This window comes from Sabethes cyaneus, chromosome 2, assembly GCF_943734655.1.
Source record: "Sabethes cyaneus chromosome 2, idSabCyanKW18_F2, whole genome shotgun sequence".
Classification (NCBI taxonomy): Eukaryota; Metazoa; Arthropoda; class Insecta; order Diptera; family Culicidae; genus Sabethes; species Sabethes cyaneus.
This window is the reverse complement of record NC_071354.1, coordinates 36,401,421-36,426,328: the sequence shown is the minus strand read 5'-3', so window position 1 is coordinate 36,426,328 and position 24,908 is coordinate 36,401,421. Positions and strand designations below refer to the sequence as shown.

Below are 24,908 nucleotides of genomic sequence, written 5' to 3'. Positions count from 1 at the left end.
TAGATCATCGTTAGAGACTAGCAGACCGTCCGTCGGCATTATCCCTCTCTTCTACACTGTATGGTGTTGGTGGCGGGAAAAGTCCCTCCTTACTTACAGTCTTGAGAAAATAGTTATAACATATTAAAATTATATGTCGGTAAAGTATTTTTATTGGCGAAAGAAATGGCGAATAGGCTGAATTCAGAAGCCTGCTGAAAATACCCTTCCGTACCCTACATGGTTGCTGGCAGAGTGCGTGGAAGTCTGAATGATATTGGATCTGAGGTGGAAATAGATGTGGAACGATACGAGGTTGTCGACGAATTCACATGCCTGGGAACCCAGATAACATACGAAAATGACGTCACTCGAGATGAGAAGAGACGTATTGCTTCTGCAAATAGGGCTTTATACGCACTCCGTAGCCAACTACAGTCACGGAGTTTACGGACGCGTACAAAATTAGCTAAGTACAAAACGTTAGTATTGCCGGTGGCCCTCTACGGTCATAAGTCATGGACGTTGAGAGAAGCAGGTCGGGGTATACTAGGTGTATTTGAACGAAAAATCTTGCGGTCAATACTTGGTGGCAAGATGGAAAACGGCGCATGGCGTAGACGTATGAACCACGAGTTGTACGAGGTGTATGAATATGATGACATTGTGAAGCTGATCAGGCGCCAGCGATTACAGTGAACTGGACATGTAGCCCGAATGTCGGAAGTAAGGCCAGCGAAAATAGTGTTCAGCAGAGAACCTGAGCGAAGTCGTCGGCTTCGAGGGAGACCACGCACTCGATGGGTGTGTGCGATCGAGGAAGATTCACGCGTATCAGGAGTGCAGTGTGACTGGAGACTGGCAGCCCAAAATCGAGAAGCCTGGAAATCACTAATACATTCGGCTTGGACCCGCTAATATGGATTGTCAGCCATTAAACTAAAGTAAGAGAGAGTTTCGGCCATTTGTGTAATCCGACTCACCCTATATGCAATGCATTTTTAAAGATAGTCGATTACAAGCTAACGATCCGTTATGCATGCCATACATTATGCTTTCCGCACGTCCATTACACTAATAGTGTATTATGCTTACTGTCCATTACGCCTAACGTCCGTATCACGGTGCTCCCACAGACCGTTAAAAAATGCTCCATGAAATTGGAATCCACCAGTCGATTTGTAAGGTTGTACTGCATCTCTGGTGAAATTTTTAAAATCCTCCTGCGGTGGAAATTTGAGTTACGCCATTTTTTAGTGCCGTAAGTACCAAAAACAACATAAAAAGGACGAAGTACGCATCACAAACCACGTTTTTAACTACCAGTTCAAAAAATACCCTCTGAAAAGTGCTCTACACATTTCAGATACACAAATACACAATGATAACTCAAAAATAACACAATAATGAAAACAAGAAAGCAAAAGAAATACGTATACGTAAAGCAATAAAATCTCAAAAAGGCATAAAAATGACATAAAAATTAACTCAGAAATACATGAAGAACATGAACAAATACTCATCATGCGACACCTCAAGTTACACCCGAATTTAAAAACAAGATCACTGACAGTCAGATCAACTACCTAGCACCACGTTGGTTATATATAGACAAGTTCCGGGGACTTCCGGGAACACCCAGACCAGATGCCAGTTTTGCCCATGAACAAAAACTTATCATGCGGCACCTCAAACCATACTAGAATTCAATAACTAGATCAAAGAAAGCCAAATTTGTTATCTAGGCCCAGGTTTGGTCATATCTGGACATGTTTGGGGGACTCCGGAAAACCCTAGGAAATGACCAATTTCGAACATGAACAAAAACTCATCATACGACACCTTAAATCACACTAAAACTTTTAAAATAGAGCCAAGTAAGCCAAATTGAGTAGTACCAAGAACAACAATGGCTATTTCATAAGATGTCTTTATTATCAAAAATGTACCACATTGTGTTATTGACTTCGCAGGGGTTCCCGGGGTCCCCCAAATATGTCATTTAGGGTATCGCACGATAGGTTTTTGTTCATGGACGAAATTGGCCACTTGTCTGGGTGTTCTCGGAAGTCCCTGGAACTTGTCCAGATATAATCAAAGTGGTGCTAGGTAGTTGATCTGACTGTCAGTGATCTAGTTTTCAAATTCTGGCGTAATTTGAGGTGTCGCATGATAAGCCTTTTATCATATTCGATACCGGCTATTTCCCACAGCGATAACTTCATCTGGAACATCTCCGGTTAGTCCCAATACAGCGTAAAACTTCTAAAATGATCGGCAATGGGTATATGTTGCATAAAATATCAATACCGGCAGTGATTAACGTTCATTTTGGAAGTGTTATTGAGGATTTTTATTAACTTAATATGAGCAATCTGCCCTTTGAAACTTCAAAAGGGCGTAACTCAAAAATTCGTCGATCGATTTTTTTAAAAATTGGCTCAGAGGTGTAGGATGGTAATACAAACCAATTGACATTTTCCATTTAAATGGTCTATTTTATTTTTACGGTATTTTAATAATTTTATTTTTTATTTATTTTTTTAATAACGGTATTTTGAACACCGTGTGAGTACTTGCAGCGCATTCGTGAATCTTTTCCTGTCAGCAAGCCCGTCAGAAAGAATCACTAGAATCATATGGATTCTAATATTACTTTTATGCTATTTTAGACCCCATCAGTAGCTGTATATCATCTGGACACTTTCATTTGATTTTACTGTTAAATTATGTACAGCTGCTGATGGGGTCCAAAATACGTTGGTTACCCTATGGTATGTTCTTATCAATTTCAAGAAATTAATACCTTCCGATGTCACTTACCTCTTAGCTAAGCTACTCTTTACCGGGTATGGTAACGTGGAGGCGCTAGTTAGCGACTTGGGATGGCTAGAGCTACACTCAAAAAAATTGACACGTCACATCCACGTGAAAAATCATGTAAACTTCTGTACAGCAACTTACATGAACTTCATGTACTTGTTAATGGGAAAGTTGATAAAATTTACCGGGATCGCACGTAAACTGGTTAGTATGAGTGCGAGTTACCAATAATTCACGTGAATGTTAAATGAAAAGTGTGATGGATGAGAATTACCTATGCTTTCACGTAAACTTGACGTGCCGATTTTTTTGAGTGCATGTTTGACGCTTTTTCTCAGTTGCCTTCCCCATTTTGTAGCTATAATATATAAATAGGGGACAAAAGTGACACAAAAATTACAGTAGAATAATTAATTGGCACCAAAATGATAAACATAGGATATCGAGGTGCTAAATAAATTACATAAACATACGAAGAAGATACAAAAATAATACCAAAATAATACAAAAAGAACACAATAGGGATACAATAAAGAGATGCAATAGTGATAAAAATATCATTAACGATCAAATTCGACGAATACTGAACAAAAATTATACAAGTTGCAAAAATCAAAACAAAATTAACAAAAAGTTATGCAAAAAGTGATATAAAAATAAACACCCAGTTAGCTTCGAGATACGATGCTGGTCTAACAAGCGAGTCGTCGTATGTTCGAATCTCGGCTAGGTGGTGCTTGCTAGATAAAGTCAGTAGGATCGTTGCACTGGCCCCGTAATTTTCCTGTACTTTAACAGCCGACTGCGAAGTCTGTCGATAAAGAAGGATAATGTCTAAAGACGGTATAAACCCAAGACTTTTTGATATAAAAATTTCCAAATTACCACAAATGACAAAGTGGTAGTACTCATTTTCATTCATTATAGTAGCAGAAAAAATAGTAGCATTCAATATAGTACCACTTTACCCATCAATCGCTCTGAACGAGCGGTCTCTCATAATGTAAAATATCTTTCTCGAAATCTGCACGGTTATCGTATACGGTATCCCAAGAAAATCAAGTTTTCAGGATTTTTTTTAAATTTGATGGTCGTATTGCAGTAGTTCAACCTTGATTGGTTTCGTTGCTTTTTTGTATTTATTATGGATATTAAATGATTCTACGAAAACTTTACATCATTAAAATGAATTAATCATATCATTATAAAGGATGATTCAGTAGCACTAATCCACCCAACTGATTTAATCGTCACTAACCATAGGCTTACAGTAACTGACCAATCAATCAATCCACCAATCGGATATCTTCAACCATCCATCGGTCTTCTTAACCAACCAAGCATGCCTAATTCGTCAATGGTTTGTCCGGCGGTCATAACAGTCAATTCCATCATCGATCGGCAACGACGCCTGCACGTATGCTGAAGAAAGCGTCCAAGTTAAATTCAGGTTTGATTCCAAATTTTCACCTCCAATGGGTGATTATGCTCGCAACAGTTATAATTTGACCGTAGCCAAATTAAACTTCCAACCAAACACTTGGAACAGACTACGGACGGACAGGCAATTACCCCGCGGTACGTGTTCGTCAATGCTTCTACTATAGCGATAAATGTCGGCCGCCCAATCCAGCGTGGGTCGCGCCTTTGGATAGGTACTGCCTGCCCAGAAAATAAAAGCTTGTGCTATTTATTGTTTGCCAATCTATTCGGAAAGTAATTGTTTTCTTTGAAACTACGAAATCGTAACTATTTTTACTGTAATTTCCTATGACTGAATGACTAATTCTTTATAGCTATTTTCTATAGAATGTTAACAACGAGTGTTACGAACCAACCAATCTAATTTCAAATTGCTATGTAATAACGTAATAAAACGTTAATACAATATACCTACATAATTGTTTGTGATTTATTACCTATTATTTTCATTTGAATCAAGTGAAAGGGTAATTGAAACTATAATGAATGCCACACTGCCCTAAAACTTTTGTATACATAAAAAAATGTAACGTAAATTATTGAAAATGGATGTAATTACTAATGTAATGTAAAACTATATTTTTCAAAATTATTGTTCTATCACCTTAATTAAACCAATAAACAATATTCCACCAGTTGAGCAGATACCATTCTGGCTGTTCTTCTGGTACGGCCTGCCATGGCCGGCCGCGACCAGTCGGTATGACGTTATCGCTTTTCCCCTCCCCTCGGATTCTGCTGACCCACATGAGGGGCCAGTTTTTATTTTGGACACAGACATCTACGGGTTCGGTTTGGTTGTGCAATTCTTGTTAGGTACACGGTGAACGTTTCCGTCAGTCCGTCCGTTCGGGGCTGTTTACGACGCGACCGAAAGTGTCAAAATTAGGCGGCGCCGGTTTTCCTTATTTATAGAAAAAAACGAAATTCAACTGAATGCATAATGTTTTAACGACCGTTTGTCCATTTAGCCCGTTAGATTAGTGAGTCGATTTGCTCGGGCGCAGCGCTCGGTGCTCGGTGAGGTCTTAGCTCTTCTGCTCATTTGAATCTATGTCGAGCGACGACCATATGTATGATTTATTTTCGTCAGCAGTTATTCCGTTTTTGGGTTGAAAATTACGGTTTCTTACCTCGCTGCGCTGGTTGTGGAGGACAACTGAATTGAGTGATTCATTGTGTCTCATAAAGTGCCACTAAAGCCAAGTCACTGATTAGCGTCTTTGTATCTACGTAGCTTTAATAATGTTAAAACAGCTGGTTGAAAAATGCCATACAGTAAGAAAAGTGAAAAGTTTTCTTAGAGATGCCTGGGCTGAATTTGATGTTCTGAGAATCAATGGCTTCGTAATCAATTTAAAATGTGTGATTGTTTTTCTTATTAGGTTTTGAAAGAAAATGTTTAGCAATTTTACTATATTCGCTGCTGCACGGACGTTTAGAGTTTGCCTTCAGCCAAGCAGAATTTTCAAAAGTTGTGTATGGAAAAGTTGTAGAGTTAATTAAAATCTATAGTTTTGCTGAACTAAGTATTGTTTTACCTCTTGTAATAATGGTGCTATAGACGAATTTAACGTCAACTCGCCATTACTGATAAACTAAACAAGACATTTAAGGGTCATTCCACGCGAAGTGTCCGAGACGCGTATAATCGACTTTCACGGCCAGATTGTTCGTTTTCGGTCAGGAAGTAAAAATCCGAAATTTAGTGCCGATCGGACTTTCCTTCAATTCATAGGAGCACTCGAAATTTTTAAGGAAAACACCCGTTTTTGTCAAAACCTCTTTTTTTCCTTTGCTTATATCTCCGGAAGTATTAGCTTTAGAAAGACACTATTTACACATTTTCAAAGGAAATTACCCAAAAAAGTCGAAAAATATTTAATTTTTGAGCATCACTGCCGCCAAGCATATTTAAAATCAATTTGAAAACTAAATTTACATATTTCTCTCAACGAAGACAATTTGATCTCAAAAATTTCAACTTCATCGTGTTTCGCAGATTTTTTTACATAAGAACCACTTATCGCCCTGAGGTATTTTTGCTGATCCCAAGATACAGCGTTTTAAAGCGAGCGATCCCTGATTTTTTATGCAACACTAAGAGCAAAATAACTTTTTTTTTTGAAGCAGTGATTCTCAGGTTGTACAATGTAAAAATACTTTGGCATATCGGGAAAGCATTTATACAGTATATAACAACGTTTTTCTTAACAGTGCAGTGTTGTCAGCTTTGCATTGAAGAGTTAATCTAAAATTTGGGGATAACCCTACAGTATTTAAATGAACTTTGTAGAAGAAATCTAGTCTCTAGGAAGCCGCTTTAACATTTTTGCCAGCTTTTTTAAATTCCAAAACCACTGTTCTTTTATGTTTCTCCTTTTCTATCCAGTTTATCTCCTTATTTGTTCCGTTTTTCTCCAGTTTATCCTCATTTTCTTCATTTTATTTTTTGTATTTCCTTCTTTTCACTTCCGTTTTCCACTTACCAATTTACGTTTTTACCAATTTCCACTTTTTCTCCCATTTTCTTCCCCCAACCTCTTTCTGTATTGTTCACTACTGGGCCTAACTTGGATTCAAATGGGATAAACGGTATTTAACAAAACGAAAAACGCGAGAGAAAAAAAGAAAAAAACTGGCACGAAAAAAAATAAAGGAAAAATCGTTACGCAATGTACGGGGAAACGGGACGGAAAGAGAAAAACGTGGAAGAGACGATACGTGGATACGTGGAAGATACGGAGAGAAGAGAACTGAAGAGGAAAAAAATGAAAGGAACGAGGAACATGAGAACGACAGTGAGGACAAACTTGACAGAAAAAAAGAAAACAACCGTATAGAAAAGGAGGAAAACAGAAAAGGAGAAAATACTGGAGCAGAAAAATTGAGAAACGAGAACAGAAAAAAAGGAGCATGGAGAGAAAATGGAAACGGAAGATAAAAGGGATAAAATGAAAAATAGAACGGGACATAATAAGGGGATAAAAACGGTACCGACAACAGAATAGAAAACAAAAAATAGATAAGGAGTTAGCGGGACAAAAAGCAAAAAAGAAGAAAAACGGGACAGAAAAGAGAAGCACAAAAAGAAAAGCATGACTAAAAAAGACGAAAAATGGGACGTAAAAGGGAAAACGGAGCTGAAAACAAGAGAAACCAAAAGGGAATAAGCTGAAGTCGCTTTTTACGCGGTTTTTAAGCGACTATTTTTACGCAAATTTCGGAATTTACGCGGTTTTTTTATGCGAATTTCGGAATTTACGCGGTTTTTTAGGCGAATTTCGGAATTCACGCGGTTTTTTTACGCGGGACATATCCTTCGCGTAAAAAGCGACTTGAGTGTACAAGACAAGCGAGAAAAAATCACAGAAAATGGAAAATGTAACAGAAAAAGACGAAACGAAAAATAGACCAAAGAAAAATGTAAAAGTGAAGAAAAAAGCGGACAACGGGAGATTGAAAAGGAAAACCAGAGAGCAAAGAGAAATAAGGAAGCCTATAACAGAATAAACGTGACAGAAAAGAAGAAAAATGCGGCATGTAAAAGAGGAACAACGAAAGAAACGAAGACGAAAAATGAGAAGGAGAGTTCAAAGAAGACGTAAACTGCAAACGTAAAAAGGAATACGGGAAGAGGAAAAATGAAAAACAAAAAAACTACAAAAAAATGAATGAAAAACAAGAGGAAAATTGAATGTAAGCTAAAATTAACAGGAGTCTAAGAAAAACGGAACAATAAAACAGAAAGTGCGAGACAGAAAAACAGAAAAGCGAGAGAAAAACAGGAAAAACGGAAGATGAAAGAAGGAAAAATGGAACAAAAGTGGAAAATCGGGACTGCAAAAGAGAAAAAAAAAGAAACAGAAGTAAAACCTGTGAGACAGTCAGCCGAAATATGTCAATCCTAATTTCAAGCAAAACTTCGCGGCTAATTTCGTGTCCATATTCATATTCCAGCCTTATTTAGTGTCCAATGTAACATTCCATTTCAAATCCAAGTCTAATTCTAAGCTAATTTCAAGTCTAATTCAATTCCAATTGTAGTAAAATTTAAATTCCAATTTCTAGTCTAATTTCAAACCCAATTTAAATCCAATTTAAGTCCAGTTTTAACTTCAAGTCCGATTTCAAGTCCAATTGCACGTCTAATTTAATTTTAGTTTCGAGTAAAATTTTTAATTCAAATTCAAATAAAAACTGTAAATACTCTTTTAAGTCCGATTTCATGCCCAATTTCGATTTCCAGCTTGAGTGCGTCGTTAAATCTCCTTACTCGTATTATTGTCGGCGCTGACCAAAGTTCCCAAATCTATACCTATAAAAATGGATTTCTGTCTGTCTGTTTGTCCGTATGTTCCTTATAGAATCTAAAATCACTGAACCGATCGGCGTGAAAAGCATGTAGGGGTTTTTGGGGCCGAGGAAGGTTCGTATGATAGTAAAAGACCCCTCCCCCACTAAGAGGGGGGGGGGCAGCCATAGAAATGAAACACAAATTTCCTCATAATTCGAGAACTAATCAAGCAAGTGGAACCAAATTTGGCATGTGGGGGATTTTAGAGGCATGAATTTATTTCATGATGGTTTGAGACCCCTGCACATTAGTTAGAAAGGGCGAAAAGTGGAACTTTTTTTCTAGTGTCTCTTGTTTTCATTTTATCATTTACGGTCGTCAGCACTTTTGTTCGTATGAATATCCCCCTTAATCTAAAACTGTCAAAAGTGAATCATCGCTTACTATGATGAAAATAAAAAAATAACTTTTTTGTGACATAGTTTTTTCTGCAAAGTTGTAGAATCGTAAAAACAAGCAACTTTGCAGGTAAAATAAAATTTCTATCTTTATCGAGTGCTTGAAACTTCTTTAAAAAATTGGTTTATCATACTTAGCTTTTGTTTGTTGCATTTTACAAGAATATAATGTTCTAGGCAATTATCGAAGATCTCAAAATGCACGTTTTTGCAGGAGACCGCAAATCTCTTGGACCTTTACTTGCTGAGTTATCGCATATTTAAGCTTTAAATTTCCATTGCTTCACGAGCCCATGGGGTGAAATGGGGCAAGCGGATTTATGAAATCAGCTCTTCATCTTGAAACGTAAGTCGAGTACTATAAACTTGTATGGGTTCCACTTGTCCCCAACCACTCAAATGAGAGTACGGCATGCATACGTTTTATGTGTTTCGCGTTCGCGAAAGGCTCGATACGCGTCAATTTTTTTGTGTTCGTAGATAGACACATGGTTTCTTTGGCAAAGTTATAGAAAATATAAAGAAAAACAATTTTGCTAAAGAAATGACATTTCTATCTCTATCGAGTGCAGAGCTATAGAGCATTTTCCTTAGAAATTCTTTAAAAATGAGTTTTTCATATTTAGCGTATGTTGGTTGCATTTTACAAGAGTATATGGTTCTAGGCGATTATTGAAAGACTCAAAACACATGTTTTTGCAGAAGGTTACAAATCTCTAGGACCTTTCCCTACAAAGTTATCGCTTATTTAAGCGTTATTTTTCCTTAACTTCACGAGCCAAAAGCGATAATGTTGTAAGGAAACCCCTCACCCCTGCACCGTAGTCCAAAAGGGCGAAAAGTGGAACATTTTTCCTAGTGTTTCTTGTTTTCATTTTATCATTTATGGTCTTCTGCACTTTTGTTCGTATGAATATCCCCCTTAATCTAAAACTGTCAAGAGTTAGTCATCGCTTACTATGATGAAAATAAAAAAATAACTTTTTTGTGTTAGGAAATATAGACATAGTTTCTTCGGCAAAGTTGTAGAATTGTAAAAACAAGCAACTTTGTAGAAAAAATAAAATTTCTATCTCTATCGAGTGCTTAAAACTTCCTTAAAAATTATTTTCTCATACTTAGCTTTTGTTAGTTGCATTTTATAAGAATATAATGTTCTAGGCAATTATCGAAGATCTCAAAATACACGTTTTTTTGCAGAAGACCGCAAATCTCTTGGACCTTTACTTGCTGAGTTATCGCATATTCAAGCTTTAAATTTCCATAGCTTCACGAGCCCATGGGGTAAAATGGGTCAAGCGGATTTACGAAATCAGCGCTTCATATTGAAGCGTAAATCGAGTACTATAAACTTGTACGGGTTCCACTTGTCCCCAACCACCGTTTTACGTTTTATGCGCATACGTTTTATGTGTTTCGCGTTCGCCAAAGGCTCGATCAATTTTTTTGTGTTCGTAGATAGACACATGGTTTCTTTGGCAAAGTTATAGAAAATATAAAGAAAAACAATTTTGCTAAAGAAATGACATTTCTATCTCTATTGAGTGCAGAGCTGTAGAGCATTTTCCTTGGAAATTCTTTATGAATAAGTTTTTAGCGTATGTTGGTTGCATTTTACAAGGGTATATGGTTCTAGGCGATTATCGAAAGACTCAAAACACATGTTTTTGCAGAAGGTTACAAATCTCTAGGACCTTTCCCTACAAAGTTATCGCTTATTTAAGCTTTATTTTTCCTTAACTTTACGAGCTAAAAGCGATAACTTTGTAACGAAAGGTCCTAGAGATTTGCAATCTTCTGCAAAAACGTGTATTTTGAGTCCTTCAATATTCGCCTAGAACCTAATATATTCCAGTAAAATGCAACCAACATAAGCTAAGTATGAAAAACTAATTTTGAAAGTATTTCCAAAGAAAATGCTCTATAGCTCTGTACTCGATAGAGATAGAAAATCAGTTGTTTCGCAAAGTTGTTTACCTTTATATTTTCCATAACTTTGCCGAAGAAACCATGCGTCTATCTACTAACATAAAAAATGGACGTGTATCGAGCCTTTCGCGAACGCGAAACACATAAAACGTATGCTTGTCGTGCTCTCATTTGGGTGGTTGGGGATAAGTGGAACTCGTACAAGTTTATAGTACTCGACTTAAGCTTCAAGAGGAAGTGCTGATTTCGTAAAGCGGCTTGCCCCATTTTACCCCATGGGCTCGTGAAGCTATGGAAATTTAAAGCTTAAATATGCGATAACTCAGCAAATGAAGGTTCAAGAGATTTGCGGTATTCTGCAAAAACGTGGAGCTTCGATAATTGCCTAGAACATTGTATTCTTGTAAAATGTAACTAACAAAATCTAAGTATGAAAAATCAATTTTCAAAGTAGTTTTAAAAAATATGCCCTATAGTTCAGCTCTCGATAAAGATAGAAATTTTATTTCTGCAGCAGAGTTGCTTGTTTTTACAATATTTACAACTTTGCCGAAGAAACCATGTCTATATTTCCTAACACGAAAAAGTTATTTTTTTATTTTCATTATAGTAAGCAATGACGAACTTTTGACAGTTTAAGATTAAGGGGGATATTCAAACGAACAAAAGTGCTGAAGACCATAAATGACAAAATGAAAGAAAAAGACACTAGGAAAAAAGTTAATCGATTTTGAGAAATTTTAGACTCTTCCATAAAACATTAGTTAATAACAAGACCTCCAGAAACTACCTATAGTAACACTAGGTGATTCTGGGCGAGACGGCCGCAGGACGCAAGTGTTGTCAGCGACCTGCCGTCGGAAGCGCCGGCCACTGCGGGGGGTAGCCCCCAGAATTTATTTACAGCACAGCTTCATTTTTGGCAATACGAAGTTTGTCGGGTCTGCTTGTATATAATAAAAGGAAAAGGAAAGAACGGAACAGACAGAACAGAACAGATAACAAAAATAGAGGAGTTAGCGGGACAAAAAGCAAAAAAAAAGAGACTGGAAAAGAGGAAAAATGGGATTGAAAATGAAAAAAAGACGAAAAACGGAACAGAAAAGAGAAGAACGAGTGGAAAATCATAAATAAAAAAAAACGAAAAATGGGACGCGGACAGGAAAGAGAAAATGGGGAAAACGGAAAAAGAAAGAATAATGTTTTCATGAGAAACCTAAATGAAAATCGATAAAAAATTAAGCTGATGGAGGAAACGAGCATTACGAAAAATGACGCGATATGAAAGGAGAAAAATGGGACAAAATGGGAAATGGGACAGAAAATGAAAAGAAAGGCAGGAAAACAATTACAATTTTTGTGTCATTTTTGTATCATTTCTGTGTCAGTTGTTGAGCCATCTATAATAGTATAATAGTATAATTGCTATTGTATAATTTTTGCAACTATTTTTCTGCCCTTTTGGTATTATTTTGGTGCCATTTTTGTGTCATTTATGGATCATTTAATATTATTTTGCCTAATACAGCCGGTTAGACCAAATGATCGGGACAGGAAAAATTTTGACAAAATTCAAACTGCCCTACTTCTACTATGACGCTCCAAAAAACTTCAGTCAAATTTTTCTAGTTTTGCTAAAATATTTCAATATTCGCCCTATTCAGTGGACACAAGAGATATTCCGAATTGTCCGGGGGTATGTCAAAGATTGATTTTTTTTTCATCGCTGTATCTTTTTTCGTTGTAGAAATTTAATAATATTCATGTTTTATCCCAAAACAAGATTTCATTTCCAGTCGATTGACAAAAAGAAAACAGAGATTCGTCGAGAAACAACCGTGGTATGATTTTTTGTATTAAAGGTGAAGGAATGTTTCGTGAGGTAGAATGGTAGACTGTATGATATTGCGAAACTTCGATATGAGGCCAAAAATACATTGCGTAGCTCAATTACTGAGTGGAACTCTAACCCACACTCCTTCGGTTAGAGACCCACTCAGTAATTGAACTACGCAATATATTTTTGACCTCACTTCGAAGTTTCGCAATATCATCCAGTCTACCATTCTTCCTCACAAAACGCTCCTCCGCTTTTAATTAAAAAAAAAAGATTTACGTTGGACCGCGACACAGTCATAGACAAAAAAAATAAAAAACCAGTTATGGTCATTTCAGTGAAATCAGTTCTGGAAATGTTGCCAGTAACGTTTATGACCATTTTAAAACATGACTGAAACCATACCAATATGGATGTCAAACTTCAAGAATTCAAGAAGTTTAGTTTTGGATTAGATATGTATTTCCTCATGGACTTACTCCATCAAGTTCAAAGCAAGTACATTTTTTATGAAAATATAAGCAATTTTTTTCTCAGCATTCCAGAAAAAATATCTGAAAAATATTCCTTTTGCATTTTTATAAAAACTATTTGTTTTATATTTGTCGTTGGCTCTAAAGTTACGAATTTCATCTATAATAAATTTCATAAACTTTTATGACTCTTTATATAAAATTTTAAAAATTCTCAATCAGTATTCATTTCGCCAGTGTTGAACAATAATTGTTGGAGTAGACCATTTCATGAAGACGTTTCAGAACAGCTGTTCGCTCATTTCATGAATGAAATTTTGACAGAACGCAGTGTCCTAACACGGGAAAGCAATACCATTATCAGCAAATCCATTGTCCGCTGTCAGTTCGTAAAATGGTCTATTGAACCGTCTTACTTCGCCTAAAACCATTCATTTAATAGCTAAAATCACATGCTTCACAATTAAACCGTGCTTTGCATACAAACGTGTCATCCAGCAGTGTTTGGAAAATTTCTTTTGTTTCGGAAGGGTCTTTGTCCCGCAAGGCAAAAATCAATTCGCCACGCATATATTAATTTTATTTTATGTGCTCGCGTTTGTGTTTTCCGCCCGAACCGCCCATGGAGGAGGGGAGTCAAACACATTCCTAAGGGTTTCAGCAGTAGTTTGGCATATTTATCATTTTTACAATGCAGAATAAAGCTAGTTAATGTGCGTCTTTTTTTGTTTTCTGGATGAACGAACTGCCTGCCGCCAGCATTAGCATGGGCATGGGCATAGGTGGCGATGGTGGCGACGATGTGGCCGTCGGCTGACGGCGTTTTGGCACGGGTTTGAATTTTGACATCATTCGGTTTTCTTTTTTGGCGGCAGCCCTGAGGGCACATCGCCGTCTGCACGCATTCGCATAAAATTTGGTTAAACGGCACAAACCTACATGAATGTAGCAAAAAGTCCTGAATGAATCATTGTTGCGTGAGTGGTGTTGCTTGTAGAATATTAATGCTTTGGGTTGACGCGGAGTGGCAATTCGAAGTGTTTGAATTGTAATAGATTGTCATTCTGAGCTTATCATGGCAGGTCAAAGTAGTCGGGGCCACATTCTTTAGAATTGAAAGAATCACATAGTTTGAGGTTACATTCTCCACATTGGAATTTTTGTGTCTCACAGCAAGACCGACTAAAAAATACCAATAAAGTATTTAAACAAAAATAAATGCGTCATCAGCAGTTCCTAGAGCCGAGTAGTCGAGCTGTTTGCTTACATTTCATTCTACAATATCGCAATGTATTCCTACTTCCAAGTAGTCACCACGAATCAATTCCAAACTAAACTCACAAATCAACTGTTTGCTAACTGCCCAATACGAAGAGGGCCAGAGGGATGAATTTATCATCAGAAGAATCGATTGTTTTCGAACTGCTTCCTAACAATAATTCGCATTACTCGAAGCATGGCTGACTCATCCTAGCTGATGTAACGCTTTGGCGCTGACTAGCCGAATGTTTACCGAATTGTCATGCGGAGGGACCGATTTGAATTTGTAAACCTAGCTCGTTGGTCACATACATGCCAAGTAGTTTGTTTATTGCTTACTGAAGTAAGATGAGAATAGCTTCCGTCCTTCGTTTGTGGAATAGGATTTCTTAGGACAATATTGAAATGAGTAGCAGATATGTCGCCTCGGCGGCCACACACTAGCGTGCCTAAGCACAAGAAAAAGGTGGGGCCCACGCAACCTTTTGGAAGAATGTTTTGATCTGGAAAATCGGGTAATCGTAGGATGCTGGTTCTGTTACTAATCACATTAATCATCAAATTTTGATCAAAGTTGAAATTGGACTAGACTTTGAACTGCTGGACTAGAAATTAGAATTAGAAGAAATTAAATTTGAAATCGGACTTCGCATAGAGCAGCGGTTCCCAAATAGGGGTTCGCGAACCCCCAGGGGTTCGCCAAAACTTTAGTTCGCTACAGAATAGTATAGGGAAATCCGTCAGGGGGTACACGAACCAAAAAAAGGTTGGGAACCGCTGGCATAGAGCATTAAAATAAACTTAAATTTGGACTAATTTGGGCTTGAGGTTATATTTCAAACTGAACTGGAAATTGGACTTAAAATTTGATTTTAATTTTGGGCTGTGATTAGGTGTAATTTGTACTGGAAGTTTTTGGACTTGGACTTGAAATTTCACTCGAAATTAGAATTAAATGAGACTTGGAATTGGACTTGAAGTTTGATTTGAAATTAAAGTTAAAATTGGACGTAAATTAGATTTAAATTGAATATAAAATTAGGGCTGGAAATTGAAATTCAAATTTTACCAGAAATTGTACTTGAAGTCAGAGTTTCAATTTGGCTTAAAATTGGAACTGAATTAGATTTGAAACCGGAAATGCGATTGGATTTGAAATTGAACTGAAATTGGACATTAAATAAGGCATGGATTTGGATATGGACAGACACAAAGTTTCACTTGAAATTAGGATTGACCTATTTCGGCGACCTGTGAGACAGAGGTTCTACCTCTACATTTTTCCTACGTTCCAGTCCCATTTTTCCATTTTTGTTCCTGTTTTTCGTTTTTTACCGTTTTCTTATTTTCCTCTCTCTTATCTTTTCGTTTCCTTGCTTCGTTTTTCTTCGTCCACTGGTACTTTTTTTCTCTTTTCCGTTTTTCCTCTTGTTTTTCACTCATATTTTGGCAGTTTTCTTTTCCGTTTTCCATCATTTTTGTTCACTTTATGTTTTTTTCGTTTGCAGTTTTCGTCTTTTCCTAACACGCCTACGTCTCATTTTTAGTCTTCGTCTGTTTCGTTTTTCTTCATTTAGATTGCCTGTTTCTCTACTTTTGTCACGTTTATTCTGTTTTTGACTACCTTTTTCGCTTTCCTGTGCGGTTTTCCTTTTTTATTTCTTATTTGTTGTCACATTTTTCTCCTTTTATTTTCCGGAAAAAGAGGTTATTTTCAGTAATGCCCATTTCCTCTATCAGTGTTCTTTTCTTTCACTTTTGATTTCTTTTGTTTTCTGTTTCATTTTCCTTTCATGTTCCGTTTTTCCTCCATTTTCTCTCGATTTTCTTTATCTGTACCACTCCGTCTCATCTCTTTCTGTCCTATTGTTCTTCCCTTTTCTGTCCATTTTTCTCTCTTTAACAATCTCCTTTTTTGCTTTCTGTCCGCCAATTCCTTTTTATCTGCAATTTTTTTGTTTTCTGCTCTGTTCTGTTCCATTCTTATCCTCTTATCTTGTTTTTCCTACCTTTTGGTTAAGTTCAGTTTCTCATTTTATCGTCTGTCTTCCGTTTCAATTTTTTCTCCCGATTTTAATCGTTTCTCTTCAATCTTTGCTTTTCCCGGTCTTTTCCTTTTGTCATTTTTCTGCTTTTTGTTTTTTTTTCGTTTTCGTTCTTATTTTCCTCGTGTTCTTTATCGTTTTTCCTTCTACCTCTCATTTTCCCTCTCCTCCGTTTTCTTCTCCTCGTTTTCCACGCTTTCTCTTGAAATGCGTCACGATTTGCTTGATTTATTTCATACCAGTTTTTTTTCTTTTCCTCTTTCCTTCCTTTTCTCTCTTTTTCTGATCTTCTTCTTCTTCAGCAGCATAGAGCCGGGGTGGCTCGTGCTGTTTCAAGCACTCGTCTCCATTCAACTCGGTCTTGGGCCACTCGTCGCCAATTTCCTAGTCGTCTCAGAAGTCGCAAATCGCTTTCGACCTGGTCGAGCCATCGTGCACGTTGGGCCCCCCTGTTCCTGGTGCCGGTGGGGTTGTTGAAGAGGACCGTTTTCGTCGCACTGTCGTCCGGCATCCTTACGACGTGTCCGGCCCACCGTAGCCTGCTAACTTTCGCTAGATGTACGATGGGAGTCTCCCCAAGCAGTGCCTGTAGCTCGTGATTCATACGCCTCCGCCACTCTCCGCTTTCAGTTTGTACTCCGCCAAATATCGTCCGCAGCACTTTCCGCTCAAACACGGCAAGGGCGCGTATGTCCTCCGTAAGCAGCGTCACGGCTTCAAGTCCATAAAGAACTACTGGTCTAATAATGGTTTTGTACATTGTTAGCTTCGTGCGGCGGCGTATGCTTCCTGATCGTAGCGTTTTACGAAGGGCAAAGTAGGCCCGATTTCCCGCTTGGATGCGCCGCTGGATCTCCTTACTAGTGTTGTTGTCCGCGGTCACCAGCGATCCCAAATACACGAACTCTTCTACCACTTCTAGTTCGTCGCCGTCAACGGTTACCGTCCGTGGGAGGCGCGCATTTGTTTCCTTTGAGCCTCTTCCTTTCATGTATTTGGTCTTCGACGCATTTATTTTTAGCCCAATTCTCCTAGACTCCGCTTTCAGTCTGGCGTAGATTGCCTCCGCCGTCGCAAAGTTCCTGGCTATGATATCGAAGTCATCTGCAAAGCCTAGAAGTTGGCTACTCTTGGTAAAAATCGTGCCTCTCGTTTCAATGCCCGCTCGTCGGATCACCCCCTCAAGAGCGATGTTGAACAGCATGCAGGATAGACCGTCACCTTGTCTCAACCCTCGTCGCGTCTCGAAGGGACTCGAGAGTGTCCCAGAGATGCGTACGAAACACATCACTCGATCCAATGTAGCTCTGATCAGTCGCGTCAGTTTGTCCGGAAAACCGTATTCGTGCATTATCTGCCATAGCTTGTCTCGATCGACTGTATCGTATGCTGCTTTGAAATCGATAAAGATGTGATGCGTGGGCACGTTATACTCCCGACATTTCTGCAAGATCTGTCGGATAGTAAACATTTGGTCCGTAGTTGCGCGAGCCCCCATGAAACCCGCCTGATAATTCCCTACGAAACCTTGTGCTATCGGTGACAGCCGGCGTAACAGGATCTGGGAGAGTACCTTGTAGGCGGCGTTTACCAACGTAATACCACGATAGTTGCAGCAGTCTAGCCGATCACCCTTTTTGAAGATGGGACAAACCACTCCTTCCATCCATTCCTCCGGTAGCTTTTCCTCCTCCCAAATCCTCGAAATAACCCAGTGTAGAGCCTTTGCTAGCGTTTCCCCGCCATGTTTATAAAGCTCTGCCGGTAGGCGGTCCTTCCCAGCGGCTTTATTGGTCTTCAGCAACCTGATTTCTCGTTTGACTTCTTGGAGATCAGGTGCTAGGATATCACTATCTTCCATGGGCGCTCCTAGGTTAATTTCCGTTCCGCCTCCTTCTGCGACTTCGCCATTGAGGTGTTCATCGAAGAACTGCTTCCACCTGTCGACCACCTCGCGCTCGTTTGTAATTAGATTCCCTCCCTCGTCCCTACACATGTCAGGTTTCGGTGTGTAGCCCTTCCGAGTTTGGTTCACCTTCTCATAAAACTTGCGCGTGTCATTAGCTCGGAATAGTTGTTCTAATTCTTCACGATCTCTGTCCTCCTTTTGGCGCTTTTTTCTCCTCAGGATCGTGGTCAACTGGTTCCTAGCTCGTCGGTACTTGGCCAGGTTCTCTCTAGTGGCAATACTTAGATAATTTTTCCAAGCGTTTTTTTTCTCCTCCACCGCTTGTTGGCATTCCCCATCAAACCAATCATTTTGTGTACTCCGAGGCTCAATACCTAGTGCCGCGGTAGCGGCCTCTCCGATGGCCGAGCGTATTCTGCCCCAACCGTCTTCGAGGTTTGAAGCACCTAACTCCTCGGAAGAAGGCAGTGCCTCATTCAGTACTCGCGCGTAGTTCTCGGCAGCTTGTGGGTTATCTAGCTGCCTGATGTTCAGCCGAGGAGGGCGGCTTTGACGTGTCCGGTATACGGTGGACAGCTTTGAGCGCACAATCTGATCTTTTTCTGATCTAGTTTGTCCAATTTTTTCATGTTGTCCTCCATGCTTTTTTACTGAAAAACGAGATAGAAAAACAAGCGAACGAGGAAACAGTGAGCAGACAAGAGGAAAAATATGCGAGAAAACGAAAAAGAACAAGGCAAGAAAGAGAAATGGAACAGAAAACACGAAAAATCAAAAGGAAAATAGCGATGGAGACAAAACCTTTAAAGGTAACAAGAAATAAAGGAAAAAGGTCAAACGGAACACAAAATGACAAAAAACGGACAAAATGGGAATGGGATAAAAAATGGTACAAAAAAAAAGAAAAGAAAAACGAACCAAAACGAACCAAAAGGAAAAAGACGAGAAAGGGAAAAGGGAAAAGGTGATAGAAAAGAAGAAAAAGCTGACAAAAAACGCAACAGACAGACTAAGATGAAAACATGAAAAAAGGAAGAAAAGAGAAAAGACGGAAAACGGTGAAGAAATTTAGAAATAAAAAATAAAAAGCAGGACCAGGAAAACGAAATAATGAAACAGAATTCACGGAACATAAAAAACCAAAGCGAGAGAAATAGTTGAAAAACAAGGAAAAAAGTAAGAAACCAAGAATACGGAAGAACAGAAAAGAAGAATAAGCGAAACAAAAAGTTGAGTAAATATTGAAACGAGGAAAAAGGAACATAAAATATTTGAGCGTTAGAGAGAGTAAAGACGAAATATGTCATCTTAATTTCAAGTAAAACTTCGGGAAAAAGAAAAGAGAAAATATGGCAGCAGGAAAATGGAGAAAAAAGAACAATGAAAGGAGAAAAACTGGAGAGAAAAAGAATAAAAAGAAAACGGAAGACAAAAAGTGGTCGGAAAAGGGCAATAGACAACAGTGACAGAAATGGTGGAAAAGCAGTAATAGTAAGAGGAAGAACAGACGAAAGATGAAAAACGGAAAAGCGACGAAAGGTGAAAATCGAGACCGCAAAAAAGAAAAAAGTCGAAACAGGACCAAAAATGACAAAAAAATTAGACAGGGGTGAAGGAAAAAGGACCTAGAAACGAGAAAAAGCCGAGAAAGGAAAAGAGGCAAGACGAATATCTGTTTCCACGTAAAACTTCCAGTTCTAATTACTCTAAATTTAAACTATTTCAAGTTCAATTTTTGCTCAATTTTTATTAATTACTAGTCCAATTTCAACTTAGATTTTAAATTCAATTGCGACCGAAAGTCCGGAGTTTTCAACCAAAAAGCGGTAATTTTCCATAATGCACGTTGGCTTTATCAGTTTTCTTCTTTTCTCGCTATTGTTTGTTTTTTCTGTTGGTTTCTATTGTTTGCTATTTTTCTTTTTTGTCCCGTTTTTTCTCTTTATATATTATTTTTACTTTATACTGTCGCTCTTTCTTTTCCTTTCCTGTTTCGTTTTTCTTCCTTTTCGAGATTTTCCTGTTGCTCTTCTCCTTTCGTTCTCCTTCTCCTCCTTATTTCTTTTATTTTGAAACGTTTTTCCTCTTTACCAGTCCCTTCTTTATTTTCTGTCCCGCAAATTTTCCTATTTGTTTGTTGTTTGTTCTATTCTGTCTAGTTCGTTCCTATCCTCTTATTATTAATTTTTTTGCCCCCTGATTTTTAGAGCCAATTTTGAAGGGCGGGGAGACAAAAGCTTTGAAAATAATTTGCAATGGTCTAAGTATGAATGGGAAAGAGAAGGAAAAGGAAAATGGAACATAAAACACAAGGGAATAACAGCGAGAGAGAAAAAGCCGATAAAGGAAACTAGAAATAAAACACTGGACAAAATGGGAATGGGATGGGAAAATTGTACAAAAATAAAGAAACCTGGATAACCAGCATAAGCTTGAGAGAAAACGTGGAAGAAAATCAGAAAAAGATTAGCATTATAATTAGAAAATTAGGTGAAAAAACGAAGCAAAAAGGAACAATAAAATAGAGAACACGACAGAAAAAGAAAAAGGGGAGAAATTAATGAAAAAAGGAATAAATGCAAGAGCAAACCTAGAATACAGTATTTGGTAAATGAACTGAAGTGAATGAAAATGAAACAAAAAATTGAAAAATGGGACTGGAAAAACGAAAAAAAAGATATGTCTTAATTTCAGATAAAACTTCGTGTCTAATTTCGGAGAAAAAAAGAAGAAAATAGGGCAGATGGAGATGGAGAAACGAGAACAGAAAAAGGAGAAAAACGGGACCGAAAAAGACAAAGGAAAACGAAAAACAAAAAGCGATCAGAAAAGAAAAACTGAAAGTGACAGAGAAGGAGGGAAAGCAAAGCAAAGCGTGGGTGCTAATTCCGTTATCGAAATTTGACCTTCTGTTTTTATACGACAGACTTCGCAACCAGCTGTTAGAATACAGGACAGTGCGGGGTCAGTGCTACGATCCTATTGACTCTAGCAGCCTCTCCCAGCCGAGATTCAAACATACGACGACTGGCTTATTAGACCAGCGTCTTGCCTCGAGGCCAACTGGGAGGCTAGGAGGGAAGGAGGGAAAGCAGCACATAACAAAAGGAAGAACGGAATAGACGAAAACGAAAAACGGGAAAACGAAAATAAGTGAAAATCGGGGTTGAAAAAACAAAAAACTCGAAACGGGACAAAAAATGATAAAAAAATGAGATAGGAAACAAATCCACCTACAAAAAATAAAAAATGCAAAAAAATAATCAGGACAGGAAAAGTAGAAAAATGCAAAAAAGCAAAAAGAAGAAAAAGCAGAGAAAACAACGTACAGAAAAAAGGAAACAAAACAGAGAAAAAGAGGGAAAACGGAACAGAAAAACAAAAAAAAAACAAAGACACAAAGTGATCAGAAAAGAAGAATAGAACATGATAGAAAAGGAGGAACGCAAGACCTAATAAGAGGAAGAATGGAATAGAGAAGCGAATAGAGCGAAAAAGACGAAATTCGAAACCGGGAAAAAGAAAAACAGTCGAAACGGGACCGAAAATGACACAAAAATAAGGCCATTGCAAATTATTTTTAAAGTTTTTGTCCCCCGCCCTTCAAAATTGGCTCCAAAAATCGGGGGACAAAAAAAATTGTTAAACTTAAGTAAAATTTTTTTGTATACAATCAATTATCTGTGGGTTTGCAAATTACAACTCTAAAAAAGAGTGTACGGAGTGTTAACGCTTCTAGCTCGAAACAAAAATGGAAGTATGTACAAATAATGTAGCTTCCGAAAAACGGCAAAATTTTTTTTTCGATTTTGACTGTATTTTACAAGGCTTCTGCATGGAAAATAACAACGTATGTATCAAAAGCAACTACAAATTCGGGTTTCACGATTCTTAAAGCAAAAATTCCTAAAAATCTTATTTTTTTTGCGCGATTAAAAAAATCTCTTCACCCCCCTCCCCTCAGTTGTCTAGCATCGGAAGGACAAAAACTTTAAAAAATATATTTGTAAAGGCCTAAGACAAAAGCAACACAAGAAGAAAAAAGGCAAATAAAAACAGAAAAGAACAATCAGGACCCATGACGAAAAACAAGATAGGAACAGAAGGAATAAATAGAGGAAGAGGAAACAACGGGCAGAAAAATGAAAAACGAGAGAAAAAGAGGGAAAAGAGACAAGAAACGAAATGCGGAATTGAGAAAAAGAGAAACTAAAAACTATTCTTTCTCCCGATAGAGAAGGCCGATAGAGGAAACAAGGAAAAAGAAGTCAAATATAAATGCAAAAATGGCAAAATGAGACAGAAAAAGAAGAAAAGAAAAACAGGAAAAACGGACCAAAGAAAAAGGTAAAAAAGAAAAGGAAAACGCAAAAGAAAAGGACGTGAAACGGAAGATAAGAATGGGAAAAGACAAAAGAGGGAGCCAAAAACAGAATAAACGTGACAGAAAAGACGGGAAAAACCAGGTAAAACTTCCAGACCGAATTACTCTAAATTTAAGGCTATTTCAAGTTCAATATTTGGGGTCAATCCCGGCGTAGTGGTGAGCATTCACGTCTCTCATGCCGAGGACCCGGGTTCAAATCCCAACCCCGCAGAAGTCATGAATGACCTAACTGTTGAAGTGACTATAATCAAACAAAAAAAAAAGTTCAATATTTGCTCTATTTTCTAGTCCAGGTCTAAATCTAATTACTAGTCCAATTTTAACTTTGATTTTAAATTGCACCTGAAAGTCCGGAGTTTTCAACCTAATCGGTCAATTGTGATATCAGTAGATTCACCATTTTACGATTTTTCCGTTTTTTCCGGAGCACGCTAGTGCTTGAAACTAAACTTGAAATTTGATTTCTAACTGGACTCGACATTGGAATTGGAATTTTCCTCGTGTTCGGGATATAAAAGATAGGACAAAATAGAAATAGGATGCGCAAATGCTACAAAAAAAAGTAAAGTGACAGTGACAGAAAAGAAGAATAAGCGGGGTATCTGAAAGACGCACACGAAAAACAAACAGAAAGAAGATAAAAAAGTTATAGAAAAAAACTGAAAATGAAAAGAGAAAGGGAAGAGAAAAGACGGAAGAAGGAAGAAAATTAGAACAATGAAACAGAAAACACGGGACATAAAAAACAAACGCGGGAGAAATTGATGAAAAAAGGGAGAAAAAAAATGAAAGCAAAAACCAGGAATACGGTAGAAGAAAAAACGGAACAAGTGGACAAATGGAACTGGAAAAAAGAAACAAAAATGATTTGAAGTGTAAGACGCAATATGTCATCTTAATTTCAAGTAAAACTATGCAACTAATTTCGTAGAAAATGAAAAGGAAAAAATATGGCAGCAGAAAAGTGGAGAAACGACAACAGAACAAGAACGAAAGAACGGAACGGCGCCAACGAAAAACGAAAAAAGACAAAAATCGAAAACAAAAAAAAAGTCGAAACGGAACAGAAAATGACAAAAAAACGAGACAAGAAAAAAAAAACGCAAAAGAACGATCATGGCTTAGGGAAAGGGTGAAAAACGGGGGATGAAAAGAAAAACAATTAAACAGAGGAAAAGAAAACAACACAGAAAAAAGGAAGAACGAGTGAAAACGAGGGAAGACAGGATAGAAAATAAATAAAAAGAAAACGGAAGATAAAAAGTAATCGAAAAAGAAAAATAGAACGTGACAGAAAAAGCAGGAACTTAATAAGAAGAAGAACGGAACAGACGGAAACGAAAAACGGGAAAGCGAAGAAAGCGAAAACAGTCGAAACGGGACCAATAATGATAATAAATGAGACAAAGGAAGGGGAAAAATGGACTTGGAAACGAGAACAAGCAAAAATAAAAGTAAAAATGAAAAAAACAGGAAAGAACAATCAGGACTCAGACTAGGGGTGTAAAACGGAATAGGAAAAGAAGAGAAAACAAGAAATCAAGAAACAAGAATGGAACTAGGAACAGAAAACAAAAGAAACCAGCTTTTTCCCTTTTGGTTTCTTTTATTAACGAAAAGAAAAAAAAACGATATAGGAAAAGTGGAAAAAGAGGTCAAACGGGATAAAAAAGATGGGACAAATAAATGGGACAGAAAAACACGAAAAATTGACTAAAGAAAAAGGTAAAACGAAAGAGAACAGGTTATAAAACGGGTGACAAAAAAGAAAAAATCGGAAGAAAAAGACAAAAAAGGGAACCAAAAATTGAATAAACGTGACAGGGAAGACGGAAAAACGGTACAGTTGAATATCTATTTCCACGTAAAACTTTAAGTCCGAATTATTTTAATTTAAGACCAATTTCAAGTCCGATTTCTACTCTATTTTCTAGTCCAGTTCCAAATCTAATTGGTATTCCAATTTCAACTTTGATTTTTATTCCAACTGCACCCGAAAGTCTGGAGTTTTCAACTTAATCGTGTTTGT

At 37.6% G+C, this 24,908-nt stretch overlaps 1 protein-coding gene across 1 annotated transcript in view; it reads left to right on the top strand.

Annotated features, from left to right (window-relative positions):
* Positions 1-219: 219 nt before the first annotated feature.
* Positions 220-24,908, top strand: part of LOC128735284 (synaptogenesis protein syg-2) — a 91,070-nt gene continuing 66,381 nt past the window's right edge. The window contains exon 1 of the mRNA XM_053829775.1: positions 220-367. Within this exon, the coding sequence (XP_053685750.1) occupies positions 220-367 (148 nt within the window). The remainder of the gene's footprint in view (positions 368-24,908) is intronic.